Below are 21,773 nucleotides of genomic sequence, written 5' to 3'. Positions count from 1 at the left end.
TATATTAAGTGAGATGCTTATAGCAGAAAATGGCCTTCAGAAACGTAATCTTATTGAAGATAATTCACTTTAATTCCATTGCCCTGAATGTAATTATATTAATATACTGGAGAGGCAAATGTTCAAGAAGTTGAATGTAGATTGGTATAATTTAATCATTTAAAGGGCTGAAACTGCAATGCAAATTCATTTAGCTAAGACTTAGATCAGAATATGACTAAATCTTGTCTACCCCCTGTCCCCAAAAAATACCCAAATGATCTCCCAGGTTAGAGCTCAGGTATACTGCTGGTCCTGGAGCTGGTTCATGTTGGGACCTAATTTAATTAGAATTACTCGCATTTCAGTATTCTGAAAATACTCAACCCTTGAGTGAACTGAAGGTCCTCCAAAGGATAGCTAAAATGAAGTTAAAAATAGGTAGCACAATTGGATTCACCCCATAGCATCCAACATGCAGATGTCAGGAGCTGACTACACTTTTACTTAATCATCTGTTGCATTGAACCTAGTTGGATCAGATTAATGTTTGCTCTAGGGCATTTATGCTCCAGGAAATAAAACCCTGCATTACTACTTCCTAGGGATTCCCTGGTGGCTCAGACGGTAAAGCATCTACCAGCAATGCGGGAGACCCAGGTTCAATCCCTGGGTTAGGAAGATCCCCTGGAGAAGGAAATGGCAACCCACTCCAGTACTCTTGCCTAGAAAATTCCATGGATGAAGGAGTCTGGTGGGCTACAGTTCATGGGGTCGCAAAGAGTCGGACATGACTGAGCGACTTCACTTTTACTAGTTCTTAGCATTCAACAGTGAGGTCAAAATCTACCTCCTGTTGTCTGACAGAGTTGTTTGTTCCTTTCCAGTCTTAATCTTTTGAATGTTGCTAATAAAGATTGACAACATTTCATTCTAATCTGTGGCCTATCTTCATTCCAGAAAAAGTCTAGGAAAAAAAGGTCTCTTTTCTAGTTCTAGTTTCATCAGCACATGATACCTTGAGAAAGTCATTTGAACTTCATTAGTTTTAGTAATGTCCTGTTCATTTTCTCAGTCTATAAAATGAGTAGCAATGCTCTCCTCAAGTAATATGGTACAAATCAAATATATACTGAAATGTGCTTTTAAGTTTTTAAATGAAAAAATAGAATTTTTTTATTTTGCTTTTAACTATGACCTGTATTTAGAAGGAAGACAGAATTGCTTCAATGAGCTATTAATTAACTTAAATCACTGGCCTAGGTTAGATTGTGTTGATTCTTTAAAGCATTGAATAGGCTCTAATCCCAAACTAGCACATTTACTTGTTGAGCTAGTTTATAGGAATTGTTTTAGACTATGAATACAATAAGAATTATGATTGGTAAGTTTTGGGTAATTTTAAATGATTTTCTTAATGTGAAATACTAGTTAATGATTACAACTAAGATTTGGGGCAAATTGTCTGCCTGGTAAAGAGCCTAGTATAACCTGATTTTGATGTTGCTTTGATACAAGTTACAGCAGTCATCAAAAAATAATTTTACTGCTGTATATACATTTTTATAGCTGTTGAAATCAGATTTCAACATAAATATGGAAAGTGGCATTGGGCTTTGATCCTGACAGTTTACTTTAAAGTTGAAGTAGATCAGGATATGAGGAATTTTATAGGAATAGTAGACTAAAAGCAGAGCCAAAATTAATTTAAAGAAATGCATGCCTTGTGTATCTTAATTCCAGGAAGGATTTCAGATATTTCACTAAGCTTCCTAGTGGCTAAATAAAAAAGTGATACCTGTTTAAAATTTCCCATATATTTCATTAGATAAAAAGCACACTGGTAGCTTAGGAGAAGCACAGTATTTCTGACCCTGCTGTTTGAGAAGTAGTTCTCCTTTAGGACTGCAAATTTGGTACTATAAGCTAGTAGTAAAGAATCCACCTGCCAATGCAGGAGACGAAAGAGGTATAAGTTTGATCCCTGGGTCAGGAAGGTCCCCTGGAAGAGGAAATGGCAACCCACTCCAGTATTCTTGCCTGGAAATTTCCATGGCTAGAACAGCTTGGTGGGCTATAGTTCACGGAGTCTCAGAGAATTGGACACGACTGAGCATGTGCACACACAAGAGAGAGTAAATGAAACTCTTGTCACCATTTCAAAAATGTAATGTAATGATGACTCCATTTGGAAACTTTTTTAAATGCCGGAGCTAAAGGCACAACACTACAATATGGTTAAAGCAAAACAGTTTTATTTGGGGCCAAAGTTATGGGAGCCAAGTAATGTCACCTAACTTATCTTAGGAAATGCTCATCTAGATGAAGGGATTGACTGAATAGCCTTAATGGCCCAGATTTAAGTAAATACATATGTATGTGCATGTATACATATTTTAAATAAGTATTTGGTAGTATAAGTTACATTCTTTAGTAAGATCTTAAAATATACATGTTGTTTGCTGTCTCTCTTAGCATCAATTTCTTTATCCATACAATAGGAATAGTAAATACCCACCACATAGAGTTATGAGAAGTACGATATAAAGTGTACAAACTGCTTCACACTTTGCCTGGTCACATGGTGGTGGGCCTTCAGTGAAAGGAAACTGCTACACCATTTTATTGTTATTGCCAAGTAAGGACAGATTCATGAATGTTAAAAACCAGCCATATGAAAGACAGGGTTGACATCCATCCTTTTATAACAAAAGAATATATGACTCTCTTCACCTGAATAAATGGACATCCCATCTCCACCCAAGCAGGGAGGAAGTGAATGCCTGCCAACATGACAAAGCATTTCCAGGTCTGCTCCAAGGTATGAAGAAGTAAAATAATAAACTCCAAAGCCTCTGACCTTGAAAATCTGAACCTGGAAGTTTTTCTAATTTAGAATTTTCAAAATTAGAATTTCTAATCACCCACCCTAGCTACAGCACCACAATAATTCACGTTTGGGTGAATGAATTGCAATATATACCTCTAACTAAATAAGAGTAGTTAGATCTATCCAGTGCTGTCCACATGCAAATATACATTTAGTCAGTTACCAACATGGTACATACACTGCTGGGGTTGCAAGAGTCAGACTTCGTGAGTAAACAACAAGTTGTATACTAACAAAAAGGAGAGCCAATATGACCTGAGTGGCCAGCAGTAGGAAAATGATTCAGTACATTATGAAATCTCCATTTTTATGTAACTATAAAAGACAGTTATTAATAAACTTAGATTTGTGGAAGTATCTTAAATTATGTGGAGAAAATTTTAAAATCCTACGTACCATGTTGGTAACTGGACTTAAATGTGTATTTGCATGTGGATAGGACTAGATAGAAATATACAAATATTAAAACAGTTGTGGTTAATTAGTGGATTATGGAGGTTGTTTTTTTTCTCAAAAACTTTCATTGTTTAAATCATTTTTAAAACACGTCGGTTCCTGGGGGCATTATATCTGACCATGGCTCTGACTGACAGGAGAAACTTCTGAAAAGTGTACACACTGTTCTCAGACCCATAAAGTATAATTTCCTATTTCAGTGTTTGTATCTATCTGATTTTTCTCCACACCCCCAACAGATCCTCCCATTCATTCCATTTGGGAGACCATTCATCTGTACCCTGTAGAGTAGTAAATCTTCAGGAATTATAGTTTTACTGATCATATATGAATTACTTTAGAGATCATCTGATCCAGTGCCAGATGAATTAAGTGTAAGATGTAGTTGGGAATTTCAGCTAAAGCAATTTTCTCTCTGTTTCGTATTAGTCCTCTGGTTAAGGTTTCTTCCAGTGCAATGGTTCTGCTATTAAAAGAAATTTGAAAACCACTGACTTCATTTCACCCTCCTTATTATCTACTGAAAGCTAGTGTCCCATACTTGTATATATTCAGAAACTAGAATATTCTGTAGCACATTCGATCTTTATATCACTTTGTTAGAAATTTATTCCCTTATACATATCTCTTCCACTCAATGATCCTACTCTGGGGTTATAGAAAACCAACCCAATTCTTATTTGCAAAAGTCCTTCAGATTTTAATAATGGCTATGGCCAGCATCTTCTCCATACTAATGAGAATTTTAAATCCTAATCCTGAATATGTTCTAAAATATCAGAATGTTAGTTTTTCTATATAGTTATTTGTCATCTGCACATTTTATAAACATAACAATTTTTGGCCTGTCTCTAAGCAACTAATAAAATATATCAAAGAGGACAAGGTAGAGCCTACTAGATTTTTTTTTTTGCCTTTACCAAGGTTAGTGATAAAATAAGTTAAATGGGACTAGACGAGGCTTACTAGGGATTATTCTTCTAATGCTCCGTAAATAACTCTAAATTATCCTTCTTGTTGTTTGCTTAACTAGAGACCAACCGTAAAATATTCATTTATATAATGTTATGAAAATTAGTAAAAATACTTTGCTTTTGTCAGGAAAACTTTCAGATTTTTTCCATCAAGAAAGAAACTATGTCGAAGATGGAAATGAAAAAATTTTGTTGAAGGCTTAAAGGGAGTTTCTAGTGCTTAAATATTTGTAAATTGAATTTCTGTAATTTGTTTTAGAATGTGTTTTTAAACTATAGATTCTGGGTTTAAAGACATTTAAAATGTATAGATTTCCCTCACCTTCCTTGGGCTGCATTTTGTTTATTAGGATTTTTGTTATATCCTTTCCAGGTTGAAAACCCTTCTAACAGAAAAGGGAATCATGATAAGAGTTGGACAAGGTCTGTCTTCTCTGTCTTTTTACCTGGTCAGGGGGCTTAACTTTTCTTGGTCTTGCTTTGAAAACCTTTTGCTGTTAACCTCATTTAAACTGAATTTGGCTTGTTCTGACAGGTTCACATTTTTATTTTTCTATTCTTCCTGGGATGTGTGCCCTACTTTTTAAATTATGAGCTCATCAAGAAAAACCCTTTTATTTGGGTTCTTTGGTCCTTTTACTTTGCAGAGAGTATATGCAGTTATTTGGTTGGTCAGAATTTTGATTTTTATAATTTTCTATTTCCTGTCAGGTATTAGCCCCTTTTGAAGATTCTAACTACAAAATCATACTTATTTGTTCCCTGAACTTTTTGAAATGCATTTTGCTAAAGTCATGGTTCAGATTTAGCCAGGGCTAGTGGTCCCTTTTTCAATTACAGTTATTTTTACCACAGAATTCCTGTCACCTTGTCACCTTCTCCATCACCAGCCAGTTTTTTCCTAGCTGGACAGAATTAAACCCAGAATAATTTCTCCCATTGTTTGTCTCCACTGAATTTGACAAATAAAATGTTACATTAAGTCAGTGTATTGAATACTTACTTTTCTAAAGTGACAGTCCCCTCCCTTCATCCCCTCCCAAGTGTTGCTGGCCTGTGGCACTTTTATAGTGTGCACTGGGAAAGCTGCATCCTGTCTAGTTGTAGAACCCACAGTGCACGCCCTCAGGTGCGGTCTTCGTAACTCTTCCTGTCTATTTTCACTTTATCTTAATCCAAATGTAAGGATTTTTCTCTATTAAAAACATAGTATCTAGTTATGTATGGGAAAAAAACATAATATCTAGTTATTTTAGAAAATAAGACTCTCCATATTCTCAGTTCCAAAGAAAATCAAAGGTAACACTATATTGTATATGTTAGTCTAGTTATGAGTGGACAAAGAGACTGGCTTTTTTTTTTAATGGGCTTATGGTATATGGAGGAAGGTGATACATGACTTTATAGTATTCAGCTAGTATTCTAAGCCTATACCATAATTTATTTAACTAATTCCTTATTGGACATTTGAGTTGTGCCCCAGTTTTTGGAGGAATTCCTGAGTCAAAAGGTGTAAGGAAGTTTAAAATTTTTAATACATACTGTCAAACTGTTGTCCAAAAAGCTTGTCCCATTTTATACTGGTCATGCACATATTTTTTCATTTCTCCATTACTTCAGCACTAGCCGGCCCAGAGTGGTGGGGGCAGGGTGGGGGAGGTGGGAGGACAGAGTGTACATGAGCACATCTGTGTTTTGTGTTTTTATGTATTACCAACTTAGTAGATGAAGAAGGTGGGGTATCTTTGTTAGGGACAGTTCTATGCCCATTTCCTCCTGTTGGCTCTGTGTTTGAAGTTTTGAAGTATAGACTTCCATCCATATGTCACTGACACCAATGAGACTGTATCTGAGACTGTGTCTACCCTCTGTTAGGATTTCAAGTTCACTTACTGAGTTTGCATATAGATACCTAGAGTCATACCATCTTGGTATTTTTTCACCACAGCAGTACTAAGTATCACTTCTAGGAAACTGCTTATTTTAATTTAAAACATGTTGTTTCCTATTAAGTCAAAAATTTTACCTGGCTTTTTCCTCCTTCCTCCAAAAGTATTGTAAAAGCTTCTTGAATGAGTTGGTGAATATCTTATCAGACATTCTTCTGGGTATTCTTGCAGTGTTCCTCAGTTCCTTACTTGAAGTCACCTGTTTATATTCATATGCCTTTTCTTATTCTTTGTTCCTCAACTAAGTTTTTTAACTTAAAAGATAGAAAACACATCCTTTGTCTCCATGGCTTTCAGTTTTTTACCTTGAACAACCAAGCCTCTTAATTAAAATGTGTTCTGCCTCTGCACACACAGCAGTTAAGATCGCTCTGCTGCCAGCTGACCAAGTATAATCAGTACTGTTGATAAGCCCTCCAGGTTAGCTGCTGAATTGATTGCCTCATTGGTTCCTGAATTTTGGTCCTGTTTTTTAAATGACTGAATCCACCATGGTATCTCGTGCCACACCTTTTCCTTTTGACAAGAGAGGTGCTGGTATTTTGCTGAGAAGCGCTCCCTCATTATGATACACACAAAATTATCAAAATAATGGTAGACATTATAAAGAGAAAAAAACAAAAGTCAAATCCTTTTCCTTACTGCTGATAGTTTGATTTCATTAGTGTACAGTATGCTTTTGAACTGTGGTGTTGGAGAAGACTCTTGAGAGTCCCTTGGACTGCAAGGAGATCCAGCCGGTCCATTCTGAAGGAGATCAGCCCTGGGATTTCTTTGGAAGGAATGATGCTAAAGCTGAAACTCCAGTACTTTGGCCACCTCATGCGAAGAGTTGACTCATTGGAAAAGACTCTGATGCTGGGAGGGACTGGGGGCAAGAGGAGAAGGGGACGACAGAGGATGAGATGGCTGGATAGCATCACCAACTCGATGGACGTGAGTCTGAGTGAACTCCAGGAGTTGGTGATGGACATGGAGGCCTTGCATGCTGCGATTCATGGGGTCTCAAAGAGTTGGACATGACTGAGCGACTGAACTGAACTGAGTATGATTTTAGTTTAAATGTAACATTGGGATATACCTTTCTTTGTGAGTAACAGTGTTGCTTGTTCATGTGTCAGTTAATAACACTAATGTGAGACCTAGTTTTAAGTAGAGGCATTTCCACTTGGAACAGGCTTGAATGGGAACATCTCAGATTAGTACCTTATCAGTTCAGTCGCTCAGTCGTATCCAACTCTTTGCTTCCCCATGAATTGTAGCACGCCAGGCCTCTCTGTCCATCACCAACTCCCGGAGTTCACTCAAACTCACGTCCATCGAGTTGGTGATGCCATCCAGTCATCTCATCCTCTGTCGTCCCCTTCTCCTCCTGCCCCCAATCCCTCCCAGAATCAGAGTCTCTTCCAATGAGTCAGCTCTTCGCATGAGGTGGCCAAAGTACTGGAGTTTCAGCTTCAGCATCATACCTTCCAAAGAACACCCAGGGCTGATCTCCTTCAGAATGGACTGGCTGGATCTCCTTGCAGTCCAAGGGACTCTCAAGAGTCTTCTCCAACACCACAGTTCAAAAGCATCAATTCTTCGGCCCTCAGCTTTCTTCACAGTCCAACTCTCACATCCATACATGACTATTGGAAAAACTGTAGCCTCGACTAGACAGACCTTTGTTGACAAAGTAATGTCTGCTTTTTAATATGCTATCTAGGTTGGTCATAACTTTCCTTCCAAGGATAAGTGTGTTTTAACTTCATGGCTGCAATCACCATCTTCAGTGATTTTGGAGCCCCAAAAAATAAAGTCTGACACTGTTTCCACTGTTTCCCCATCTATTTGCCATGAAGTGGTGGGACCAGATGCCATGATTTTCGTTTTCTGAATGTTGAGCTTTAAGCCAACTTTTTCAGTCTCCTCTTTCACTTTCATCAAGAGGCTTAGGACTTTAGGGTGTAAACAGTACACACAACATAGCCCAAGGCTCCAAAACTTTATCTTTTAGAGGAGTTGAGCTGTCATGAGACAGTTCTAAATTATAAAACTAGGATGGCTCATGAATAGAAATGCACAAAATGGGCTTAGGAGAGCATAATAAAGAAACTAAGTAAAGTATACTTAAAATTCCCAAGTATATTTTACACATAAAGCACAAAAAAGGATTTGATATATCTGAAATATGCTTTCACTGATATGCCAATAATGATTTTATAGCTTTTGAGAACCTGAAAACATGTTTAGAGTAAATAAGGAATTATGTTTTATTTTTATTTAATTTCAGTTAAATTTAAATAACCAAATGTAGCTCGCAGTCATCCTATTTGAGAGTACAGATAGAACATTTCCATTATTGCTGTTGGGCCAGACAGTTAACACTTGTATCAGTTAGGTTTAACTTTTATAGACCTATAGTTCTGGAATACTGAACCTTTGGAACCCCGGCTCCCTTGTTTATTCTCTGTCCTTTTCCACCTGACCTGTTCCCTTATTTTCTGCTTTTCTATTTAAACCTTTTGGCCCCAGTTTATAAATTTGGGACCTTCCCTTCACTCTCCTTCCCCTCCCCATTTTACACATTTGATCAGACACATTTGGAGGGAGAATGGACAGGACTTGGTGATGCATTGGCAGGGGTGTAAGAGTAAAGGATCACAGTGAGAACTTTTGGTTTGCCACCTAAGCAACCAGATGGTGCAGTTTCCTCAGTATTGAGACAGCTACCCATCTAATCAACTTGTCATTTTTACCTCTAAGGTCATACAGAATAAAATGGGTCTCGATACATGTACAAACTCCCTTTGCCATACCCAGTACCAGAGCCATAGAACCATAGACTCTTCTCAGGATTAGGGGTAAAACAAATGAACAACTGGTGCAATCTTCATGTCTTAAACAGCTTATTAGGAGCATACCGAATTTTGTAGAGGTACTTGCTCAGTAGTGCTCTCATTGGCTTGTGAAAATGTATGCATTAGTTATCTACTGCCGTGTATCAAGATACCCCCAAATTTAGCAGCTTAACAGTAAACATTTATTATCTCACACAGCTTTTGTGCAGCCTAGCTGTGAAATTCTGGGTGAGGGTTTCTCATGAGGTTGTAGCCAAAATGTCGACCAGGACTGCAGGCATCTGAAGGATTGTTGCCTGGGGTTGGAAGCTTTACTTCCAGGATGGCTCATTCCTGTGGGGAGTGAATCTGTACTGGCATTTGCAGAAGGCCCAGCCTGTCATTGTGTGAACCTCTCTGTAGCACTATACAAGTGTCTCATGTTGTGGCAGCTGGCTTCCCCTAGACCAAGTGATCCAAGGAGGAGAAGGTGGAGGCCACAGTGTCTTTTATGTCCAGACTTTTGGAAGTCACACACCATTATTTCTGTGATATCCTGTGTGTTACATAGGCTGGCTCTACTTATTAGAGGAAGGGATTACATGAGTAAATGGCAACCCACTCCAGTGTTCTTGCCTGGAGAATCCCAGGGACGGGGAAGCCTGGTGGGCTGCCGTCTATGGGGTCTCACAGAGTCGGACACGACTGAAGCGACTTAGCAGCAGCATAGACATCAAGAGGTGCATGCCTCATTGAGGCCATCTTGGAGGATGGCTACCACAGTGTAAAAAGAATGATCTTACCCCTTCTTCCCCCAAAGCTGACTTTCTCTCCTTTCTCCCTCAAATCCATCCTTGGTTTGTTGGTTTATGGTGTATCAGAGGGCTGGTCGTGAGCATTGGTTTCTAGGAATGTTGGAAATCAGTAAATAATCTTCCCTAGAGGCTTAGACAGTAAAGTGTCTGCCTACAATGTGGGAGATCCAGGTTTGATCCCTGGGTCGGAAAGATTCCCTGGAGAAGGAAATGGCAACCCACTCCAGTACTCTTGCCCAGAAAAATCCCATGGACAGAGAAGCCTAGTAGGCAACAGTCCATGGTGTCGCAAAGAGTCAGACACAGCTGAGTGACTTCACTTCTAGTTGTTTACAAAACACCTTTATCTCTGTGTATCCTATTCAAACTATTTGAAAATTAGATAATAAAATAACCATACTGGTAATTTTTATTATTATAAATTCATGGATCTCTTTTAATGTAATAACCCTTTGGTTAATAGAAGTAGACTCTCTAAATCATATTTGATTATGTAGGGGTTAGGTCTGAATAAAAGCCCTCTCTTCTCCCTTTGATAGGAAGTCTTTTCTGCTTGTCTCCTACAGCCCTTAGTGGTAATCATTCTGTTCCTCTGTTCCCTCTGTGCCCCACTCTCCCAGTTTTTACCTCTGTAACCTTGGGCAAATTATCTCATTTCTTTGTGCATTCATTTTTCCCGTTTTCAAAGTGAGTGCAATAATTGTGCCTATTTCTTACAGTGTGGGCTGAATGACATGTTTGCAACATACTTGGTATGATATCTGGCACATTGGTAAGCACCCAGATGTCAGCAGCTGCTACCACTGATGCTGTGGTGATAGTGGTGGTTATTGCAGTCACATAAATTACACATTTGTGTATTTCTAGATGTCTCTTTTATCTTTCCATTTATTGGACAATTACTAAGCACTTCTTAGGCCTTATTACATAGATGGTGGTATATCACTATTTTACATATGGGGAAATCGTGGGTAGAGAGGTTAAATAACTTGTTCCATAATCACACAGCTATTAAGTTGTACAATGGAGTTTCAAACTCAGTAAATATTTTGTGGAAAAAACATTTGTGAAATTGGATTTGACTTAAGATAAACAATCTTAGCCTTTTTTTAAATCATAATGCCAGATTGCATCACTTTTATCAGCACATATGTAAAGGGAAGGGAATGAAGAATCAAGATGAGCTTTGTTGCTTTTAAAGAGGAGTTGTTTAGACATAGAGAACAGACTTTCGGTTGCCATGGTGGAAGAGGGGAGGGGAGGGAAGGACTGGGAGTTTGGGATTAGCACATGTAAATTCTTTCATAGGACAGATAAACAAGAGGGTCCTCCTGCACAGCACAGGAAACTATATTCAGTATCCTGTGATTAAACATAGTGGAAAAGAATATTTTTAAAAAAGAATATTAAAAAATAGTTAATATTTAAAAGTTTGAGAAGAAAAGTTATAGAAATTTCAATAAATATCTAAGTCTGGTGACCGTTTATCAGAATTTTAAATTAATGAACATTTAAATTATAGAGGAGAAGGCAATGGCACCCCACTCCAGTACTCTTGCTTAGAAAATCCCATGGATGGAGGAGCCTGTTAGGCTGCAATCCATGGGGTCGCTAAGAGTCGGACACGACTGAGCGACTTCACTTTCACTTTTCACTTTCACTTTTCACTTTCATGCATTGGAGAAGGAAATGGCAGCCCACTCCAGTGTTCTTGCCTGGAGAATCCCAGGGACAGGGGAGCCTGGTGGGCTGCCGTCTATGGGGTCGCACAGAGTCGGACCGACTGAAGTGACTTAGCATAGCATAGCATAGCATAAATTATAGAGGGTCCATGTTAATTCAGATTCAACTCTGTAAACAAATATACAGAATTGACAGTGGGATCAAAATAAGCGTATACCAAGAAGAACTTTAAAAACATAGCTTTGCTAATTCAATAAACCAGCTACTGTTGAGTTTATGGAAGTTCACATCTTTTTGTTTGTTTTGCTTTTCTCCTCCCTGTGTTTGTTTTATATCCCTCTGAAAAATAGAGAACTCTATTCTTTTTCTCAGCAAAGACTTTTATAACCTGGTTTTAAGTAGAGCTCATTGCATTGGGCAAAGGTTTTGGGGTTATTTTTTGGTTTTGTTCTTGATTCAGTGCTGTGACTTTAGATATCAGGAATAATTTAGTCAAAGTAATTAGCTGTTAAAATTTTACTCATCAAGTGATTTGGAAATGATTCAAAGAAAAATAAGAGATCATTAAATTACAAACCTGAGGAATATGAATGTCTTTTAAATTTTTATCATTCAGAAGGTGATTTTATTTCTGATTATATGTCCACTTAAAAGGTTTGTGCTTTTTATTATAATCATGTCAGCAGGTCTTTGGATTTATCCAAGGAAGAGGAGACTAGTTTTGGGAATGTCATAAAGTCATAGGTAATAGCCAATGCAAGGTCATTGGCAGATTAGTAGCTAAATAGGATATTGCCGAAGAGTAATAATGGGCTGGCTGGAAATGTGGATGAGTCCTGGTGAGTGTTGGCCGATAGTTAATGACCAGCATGGCCAGGGATGTGACGATGCTGATATGTGTGCTGATAAATTCCTGATGACTGGTGGATCTCGAAGACCTGAGGAAGACCATAATATAACAGTTTCACCTGTCATCCTCACATGTTAAAAAAGAGAGAGAAGTTCTATTTGATGATAATCATGCATAGGTTCTGAGTGTCGTCCAGAGCATGAGAGATGCTGCAATGGCAGGGTTTGTGAGGAGCATTATATTCTGACATATGTTTGTGCCTTCCAGGCTTTCTCAGGAGTTTTTAACGCAGCCTGTGCCTAAGTTATGAAAATGAACATTTTTCCTGCAGAAGCCTTATAGGAATCTGTGGCCTGAATAGGAATTGATCTTAGGTTATTGAGACACAGAATTTGAATGATCATTGAGAATAAAACTCCTGATAAACAGGGCATGTACAAGAAAAAATAGGAGTTATGAATAAAGTATTAGGTACAGTTACTAACTGGTTAATGTGAAAGACTGTTTACCTGCCTTTGGAACATAGGTTCTATGTTAAATATCATATATCCTCTCTTGCCACCTGTCCTTGATCCATACAGATAAATTAATGTGATGCCATGCCATGGGCAATGTGGACCTAATGGATGGACCCTCATGTCATAATGCCTGCACTTACTTGCATGAAAATAGAATTAGAAGCTGCATTGAAGGAAATAAAACAAATGAACACAACCATTCATATTAAGAGATAGAAACATTTCTTCCCCAAAGGTTGAATTAAGTATAAGGGCAGATTGTTTAAAGGAATAATCAGATATTTCGGAAGGAAGTATAGTTTTTAAAGAGTAGCCATCAAAATGATAAGCTGAGTATCTAATCCTTAAGAGTTCCAGTATTTTGGTCACCTGATGGGAACAGCTGGCTTACTGAAAAAGTCCCTATTGCTGGGAAAGATTAAGGGCAGGAGAAGAGAGTGTCAGAGGATGAGATGGCTAGATGGTATCACCGATGCAGTGGACATGAACTTGGGCAGACTTTAAGAGATGGTGAGGGACAGGGAGGCCTGGTGTGCTACAGTCCGTGGGGTCGCAGAGTCAGACACGACTGGGCGACTGAACAACAACAGGACTTCCTTAAGCTAGAATTGCTGTGTGTCTTTGGGGTCAGTTTCCTGTTCAGTTAAAAAATTCAAAGTAGAAAGAGTCAAGGACCAAGTGTTGCATTCAGCCATAAAATTTACTCATAGAATACAGGAGAGCTACAGTCTCCAGAGGGAGATAGAACTTCTGAGTCTGTTTTGTTGGTGTCACCAGCCTGGATGGCCAAGAGTGGTGGACTTCTAGGATGGTGGCTCTTGGAAGTTGCCCATCTCCGTCAGGCCACCTCTCTTCTTGATCAGGGCTTAGTGTGAAGTTTTTGAGAGGAAATTTGCCTAGCCATATATCGCAGTCATGTGTGTAAGACAGATGCAACTTGACTTAGCCACTGAAACAGCAGTATGTTGCCTACCCAAGATGGAGAGCCAATCTGCTGCTGCTGCTGCTAAGTCACTTCAGTCGTGTCCGACTCTTTGACTCCATAGACGGCAGCCCACCAGGCTCCCCCGTCCCTGGGATTCTCCAGGCAAGAACACTGGAGTGGGCTGCTATTTCCTTCTCCAGTGCATGAAAGTGAAAAGTGAAAGTGAAGTCACTCAGTCGTGTCCAACTCTTATCGACCCCATGGACTGCAGCCCACCAGGCTCCTCAGTCCATGGGATTTTCCAGGCAAGAGTACTGGAGTGGGGTGCCATTGCCTTCTCTGGGAGAGCCAATCTGGACACAGTTAAATACCTTTTTAAATGTTACTGGAGGCTATGAAATAATTGGAGAAGGAAATGGCAACCCACCAATCTGGACACAGTTAAATACCTTTTTAAGTGTTACTGGAGGCTATGAAATAATAGTGGACCTTAAAAAGTATGTGTGTTGGGGGGCAGGGGTGGAGTAAAGTAAGTAGTAAAGATACATGTATTTCCAGAATATTAGGCAAAGTGAGCTCAAATGCTCTGACGTTTCACTCTGAGATGCTTTATTGAATTGAATAAGGGAATTGGTCCTTCAGTGGCTATTTTTTTTGCTGGTTGTATCTTCCATTTCTGTGAATAATGGAAAAGGACTATACTTAGAAAGCAAGCAGTTGAGTTTGATTTATGCTTAGTGCCTCTGCCTGTCAACACTGACCCATATTGCTTTCATTGCCTCCACTCATTCACCCACTTAAGCAGATGGCATATTATAACACCATTCAGAATTTCTAGCAAGTTTTCCAAGCTGTGCACTGTTCATTTATTTTCAGGTAAGCTGGATTCCAATTGAATATTCATCCTATGCTAATCCCAGCTATGGCAAGAGCTTTGATAGAAATGTTCTCTGGCATAAGTCTGTAGCTTATGCAGAGGCACCATCTTCCCTGCACTGAGACCCATCCAAGGCACATACTTAGATCTATGCAGGAAGAAATTCATATTTCATAGCATTGTTGTTGTTGTTCAGTCAGTCATGTCCGACTCTGCGACCCCATGGACGGCAGCATGCCAAGCTTCCCTGTCCTTCACCATCTCCTGGAGCTATGTCCATCAAGTCAGTGATGGCATCTAACCATCTTCTCTGTCGTCCCCTTCTCCTCTTGCCTTCAATCGCTCCCAGCACAGGGTCTTTTCCAATGAGTCAACACTTCGCTTCAGGTGGCCAAAGTATTGGAGCTTCAGCTTTAGCATCCATCCTTCTAGTGAATGTTCAGGACTGATTCCTTTAGGATGGACTGGTTTGATCTCCTTGCAGTCCAAGAGACTCTCAAGAGTCTTCTGCAACACCACAGTTTAAAAGCATCAATTCTTCAATGCTCAGCCTTCTATATTTCAACTCTCACATCCATACATGACTATTGGAAAAACTATAACCCATAACTTTTACTGGACGTAACTTTGTTGGCAAAGTAACATCTCTGCTTTTTAATATGCTGTCGAGGTTTATCATTTTCTTCCAAGGAGCAAATGTCTTTTAACTTCACGGCTGCAGTCACCGTCCACAGTGATTTTGGAGCCCAAGAAAAGAAAGTCTGTCACTGTTTGCATTGTTTCCCCATCTATTTGCCATGGAGTGATGGGACTGGATACCATGATCTTAATTTTTTTGAATGTTGAGTTTTAAGCCAGCTTTTTCACTCTCATCTTCATCAAGAGGCTTTTTAGTTCCTCTTCACTTTCTGCCATAAGGGTGGTGGTATCTGCATATCTGAGGTTATTGATATTTCTCCCAGCAATCTTGATTCCAGCTTGTGCTTCATCCAGCCCTGCATTTCGTGTGATGTACTCTGCATATAAATTAAATAAGCAGGGTGACAATATACAGCCTTGATTTACTCCTTTCCCAATTTGGAACCAGTCCGTTGTTCCATGTCTGGTTCTAACTGTTGCTTTTTGACCTGCATACAGGTTTCTCAGGAGGCAGGTAAGGTGGTCTGGTATTCCCATCTCTTTAAGTATTTTCCACAAGAGACTGAGCCAGACCTGTCTTTGAGTGTCTGAGCACCCCTTGTGGAGGCACAGGTCAGCAGTGGCCTGCCACAGAGAGAGGGACTCTGGCTACAGCAGACCTGGGAGGCGCAGCATGTGGCATAAATCCTCTTGGAGGAGGTCACCATTAGCTCAACCTTAGACTGCCTAGCAGAGAACCCACAAACTGGAGAACAATTATACCAAAGAAGTTTTTGCACTCCTGCAAAAGTTCTAGGGCCCACAACAGATTTCCCAACCTGAGGATCCAGCAGAGGGACTGAAATATCATAGTATTGGCCATATTTAAAACAACATTCTAGATACAGCTCTCAGTCTGCAGTTGAGGCCACGTTCTTTTCTCTCTGGGGTATTACAGGATTGTTCATGCTCTCTCTTGGGGCTTTCAATTTGCAGATGCTAATGCTGGAGACCGTGGACAGACCAATAATGCCGCTTCTGCATCAGCTTCCGACTCCTGAACAGTCCCGAGCAGCCAGCTACACAGGAACAACCACCAGTTTACTTGAGTGTCACTCAGCAACACTGGTCACGATTGGAAAGAAAATTAAAAAGAGAAAAAAAACCTATTCATTTTAGTGTTCAATTTTTTTTTATTATTATTGTTGTTCTTATTTAACCTTGTAAAATATCTATAAATACAAACCAGTTTCATTGTATTCTCACTTGAGGGAGATCCAGGGGGTGGGAGGGGTTGTGGGGAGGGGGAAAGAGGAGCACTAGAACACACAATCTCTCTCCCACGACAATCTTTTTTTATCAAAAGTCTGCTGTTGTATACTTTAAAAACAGGACTCCTGCCTCATGCCCCTTCCACAAAAGAAGAAGACTTTGTTCTGTGCTGAAGTTTCTTTGAACTTTGTTTTCTTTTAAAGTCAAGTGTAAGACTTGGGTATAGTGCACAGCTTGAAATTGGTTGGGAGCTTAGCAGGTGTAACTCAATGGGGACTTAAATGTCACTTGTAAAATTAATCCATATCCTCGGGTACTTGAAGACTTGCCTTTGGCATGTCAATGGCAGGTGTGGCAGACAAAGGAAATGTGTGTCATTTGTAACCCGGGAGGTCAATAAAGTTTGAATCTATAAGGGGAAAATTCTTAATTGATGTCAAGGTTTTATTTTACTCTTAATCAGTGCTAGTGGTGAAGAAACTTCTGTAGGTAAAGAAACTTCTGAAGCTGTTAGGGGAGAAGCGTGTGTGCTCTTTGTGTGGGTCTTTGTTTGCCTGACCAAAGGTTCTCTATAAAACTTAGTACAGTTTTAATCCAGTGACCTAGGAGAAGACTGAGAAGGGTATTGAGCTGGCCACTCTGGCTGCAGAGGTCAAAAGCTGATGAACCTGGAGGAGAAGGATGGGCCGGGCAGATCTCACCACTGTGAATGAATTTGTCCAGATTTTTTTAATCTAAAGTTGCTTCCCTTGGAAAGATACACTTGAGAGGACATCTTAGTTAAATAATGTGAATTGTAACAGTCTACTGGTTTATTTTTCGTATTTTTTAATTGCAAATTGAGCTTGCAGAAATTGCCACATTCTGCATATAGTTTTAATTTTAACTCCAAATCCAGAATCTGTATTTAATTTCAGCTTTTTTAACCTCAAGCTTTTTAAATTTTATTTATTGATGCATGTGAGATAGGCCATGATGATTTTAGATGGTAGGAATATTAAAAACTACACATCAAAATGATATAAACAGTCACTTGTACCTGCTGACTTTATAGGAAAACTGATTATATAAATGTGTGTATATGTGTTATATACATAGATTCAGTACTGCCTTTTGTTTGGGTTTTTTTTTGTTTTGTTCTGTCTTTCTGTTTTTGTCCACAATATCAAAATTGACTAGTTGAAGCATGAGGATGTTTCCCCCTACACCTAGTTAAGAGTTTTTGTTTTCTTCATATAATCAGTGAACAGTGTAAGACTCAGTCTCTGTTTTTGAAGAAAAAGCAATATTCCTTGGAAAGCAAGGAGAATTGAAGGATTACGTTGGCAGTAAGGGAATAGATTTTCACAGCTGGTTTGTCTTATATTTTTAAGGTTGACATCTATGTGGGCCTTATATACTCTAAAATGAACCTTAGACACCTTGGTGCTTATGGGCCATTACTTGACCTATGAATCTTTAAGGCACAATCAGTTGTACTTTACATTTAAAGATCACTTGAGTGATGGCCGCCTTTCCCGCCTACCTTCCTTCCTTCCCCACACACCTTTCCAAGGTTAGCTGATAACTGTAGGGCTGCAGAGCTGAGCCCCAGACTGTGTGTAACCTTTTACCCTCCTTGTCACCTTCGGTCATGTTAGGAGCTTCGCCCTCCAGGTGATTCGGAAGTGGAGTCTCTTGGCAGCCCTCACGCAGGTTCCGGCACCCTGTCCTGCTTCTTAACCAAGTGTGTGTGACTCTCCAAGAGAGTCGTACTGCCTGCTGACATGAACCAGTACCCAGAGAGGCACCTGTGAGCCATCCTAGTTTTCACTCACTGTCTAGCTAAGCTCTTAAGCCACAGAAGGGTTTCTCCAACCTCTGGTTATATCAGAGTTCGTGAGAAAGGAAACACACTCACTCAAACCAAATCAAACCAATTGCATTTTACTTTTCATAATGAGCTTCTGAGAGCAAATTAAGATTTGAAAGAAGTCTGAATCAAAGTATTTGACAGCATTAATTCTTAAAGGGAATGGCTTTGATAGACCATTTCAGAAAGGGTTTATAAAGAATCTGGATGGCAGGTCTGTGACAGAGAAGTGGACCTACTTTGAGACCAAACTACCCAGCCAAACATGTGGACACAGACAGTACTCTGAACTTGATATACTTGCTGGAGAATGTAAAAATCTGTGCTTCTTTTAGGAAACACTTTCCCCCGTAAATGGGGTAAGAGAAGAGAGAAAAGTCAAGTTTTTCTCTCATTTTAATTGTGTGTGTGTGAGGGCTGAGGTTCGTGATTTTTCTTTCTCAAGGATCATGGTGGGATCACAGAACTCTTTTATACAAGTGGGATCCAGGTCTCTGAATAATGTTTTTTGTAAATAATAATAATAAAAGCTCCTCACCAAATTCAAGCTTGTACATTATATTTTCTTTCAATGTTTTTAAATTTAAGTTCTATTGTTTTGTATGTAAATATGTGGACCCAGGAACTGTTATTAATGAGCAAAAAGTTACTGTTCAGGGCAGTGATTCTGTTTAATAATCAGACAAATTGTAGACGAGCTTTTTAAAGCCATATAGTTTTAACTCTGTACAGTAGGTACCGGCCTGTATTATTGTAACAATAACTCTAGCAATGTATAGTGTATCTATATAGTTTGGAGTGCCTTCGCTTCCATGTGTTTGTTTTTTTGTTTCCGTTTTTCATTTTGCAGATATTAATTGGTCTCGATATCCATGTCTCCCTGTCCCACCCCCTTCCCTTTGAAATAGTGGCTCACTCATAACAGTGTCTTTGCCCCTTCCACAGTTAACCATGCTCAGGAGTGGAAAGAGGAAACCATAATCATTTTCTTAATCTCATTTCATTCAAGCCCTACCTTTGTTTTGGTTCTGAACATCTGTTTCCTCCTCAGTAGCAGTGACCAGTTCCATTTCATCCAGGGACTTAGTGTAGTGCCAGGGAGCCCTCTAGCCGGAGAATATGGAATAGAGTAGATTTTGCTCGTCTCTTCCCCCAAACCCTAACCATGGGTCTTACAGACAGCAGATTCCGGGAGCCTTCTGCCCTCTCTCTCTCTCTCTCCGTTTCATCTACTTCCCTCCCAAATGAGAGAAAAAAGAGAGAGAGAGAATTGGTTTTTGTAAATCGATGTTTCTTAATACTTGTATCAGTTTTGATACACGAGTGGTCTAAAATGCTGTGGTGCAATTACTAGTGGCCGCTGCACGATTGCCGCCCACGCGGTGGGGACTTGTTTTCACAAGGGAACTTTCCTCCCTCCTGTCACCTCTACCCCTGTTCAATGAAATGTCATTTTAATTTATCTTTTTAAAAAATCTGTTTGTTACTGTGTGCCCATCATGAAGGCCTTTTTCGAAAGAAAAAAAAAAAAAATCAAAATTACTTGTTTTGCCTCCAAGTACTCCATACAAGATGTCTCAAGTAGAAGAAGAAGAAAAAAAAAAAACTTTACCAAACCAAAGCTTGCTATTTTTGAAATATCATGTGTTCATTCCAGCAAGGCAGAAGACTGCACCTTCTTTCCAGCAACGTGTTGTGTCCTTTTTTTCAAGTCCTCTTAATTTTTAGACACATATTTTTTGTGTTTTAACAAAGCCTGCCTAACCAGTCATCTTGTCTGCACCAATGCAAAGGTTTCTAAGAGGACTATTGTATTCTCTATCCCTGTGGATATAAAGACACTGGCATTTCATTTCTTTTTCCCTTTCCTTTTTAAGGGATTTAACTTTGGAATCTTCCAAAGGAAGTTTGGCCAATGCCAGATCCCCAGGAGCTTGGGGGTTTTTGTTTTAAACCAAAATTGTATCTGATTTCTCATTCATGTTAGTTGATCATCTAATCACAGAGTCAAACACTTTCTCTCTTATATCCCTTATATAGAAAAATAAACTAAGTATGCTTTACAGTAAAATCTGTCTTTTCTGGTAGAAACCTGAGCCACTGAAAATAAGACAACTAGAAGCAGAGTAGAGCCCCAGACTAAGGTCTGTGTTTGAGAGGCTTTGGAAGTAATCTCTGGGGTTTGGATTATTTTCACAAGGGTTATGACGTTTTATTCAAGTTTGTTGCTCCATTTGCACCTCTGCAATAAAAGCAAAATGACAACCAGTACATAAGGGGTTAACTTGACAAAGTAGACTTCCTTGTGTTGATTTTTAAGTTTTTTTTTTCTTACTATATCTGTCTACAGGCAGATACAGATAGATGTATGAAAATGTGCTTGCCTGTAAAATTTGCATTCATAAATGTGTTGCCGATGGATCACTTGGGCCTGTAAACATACCAATTAGCGTGACCACTTCCATCTTAAAATCAAATCTAAAAAACAAAATTTATTATTATATATATATATATATATAAAGGACTGTGGGTTGTATACAAACTATTGCAAACACTTGTGCAAATCTGTCTTGATATAAAGGAAAAGCAAAATCTGTATAACATTATTACTACTTGAATGCCTCTGTGACTGATTTTTTTTTTTCATTTTAAATATAAACTTTTTTGTGAAAAGTATGCTCAATGTTTTTTTTCCCTTTCCCCATTCCCTTGTAAATACATTTCGTTCTATGTGACTTGGTTTGGAAATAGTTAACTGGTACTGTAATTTGCATTAAATAAAAAGTAGGTTAGCCTGGAAATGAAATTAAAATTCACAAGTGTGTGGTCTTTATTTCAGTACCCAACCTTATTTCCTTCACCCTATCTATTTTGCCAATGCATTATGTAGTCACATCACCACTTCATTCCTCCAATTAGAGAAACACGAAGCTGTTAACAAAAGTCAAGATATGAACACTAGTTCTCGTTCTCTTAAATGATCTTATTCCATTGTATAGCCCCAAGAGGTGCAGCTTCCATCTTGGAAACCTTTGGAGTTGATATCGAGGAAGCTATGCAAACATTGCTTTGAATAGAAAGAATACAAGCCTGAAAGGGACAAATTTTTAAAAATGTGTATAAGCTTCTGTCTTTGATTCCTGTGTTCATGGTCTGGTGTAGCTTTTTTTTTTTTTTTTTAACTTTCATCCCATTAGTAATGGTCTTTGGGAGTATCTGTGAATTATATGAACACCACGAATAGTGGGGCTGTACCTCCCAGGTAAACCAACACATGTTGTGTTTGAGTCTGT

At 39.0% G+C, this 21,773-nt stretch overlaps 1 protein-coding gene across 4 annotated transcripts in view; it reads left to right on the top strand.

Annotated features, from left to right (window-relative positions):
• The window catches only part of GSK3B (glycogen synthase kinase 3 beta), a 219,434-nt gene extending 198,142 nt beyond the window's left edge, over positions 1 to 21,292 (top strand). For 2 of the 4 annotated variants that reach the window (XM_070795283.1, XM_070795329.1), the window contains one exon: positions 16,353 to 21,292. In XM_070795283.1, the coding sequence (XP_070651384.1) occupies positions 16,353 to 16,417 (65 nt within the window). In that variant the 3' untranslated portion in view covers positions 16,418 to 21,292. The other 2 variants (XM_070795432.1, XM_070795381.1) reach the window with 2 other exon arrangements.
• Positions 21,293 to 21,773: the final 481 nt, after the last annotated feature.

The sequence above is a fragment of the Bos indicus genome, chromosome 1 (genome assembly GCF_029378745.1).
Source record: "Bos indicus isolate NIAB-ARS_2022 breed Sahiwal x Tharparkar chromosome 1, NIAB-ARS_B.indTharparkar_mat_pri_1.0, whole genome shotgun sequence".
NCBI lineage: Eukaryota > Metazoa > Chordata > Mammalia > Artiodactyla > Bovidae > Bos > Bos indicus.
Note: the sequence above shows the minus strand (reverse complement) of the source record. Positions and strands in the feature narration are given on the sequence as shown.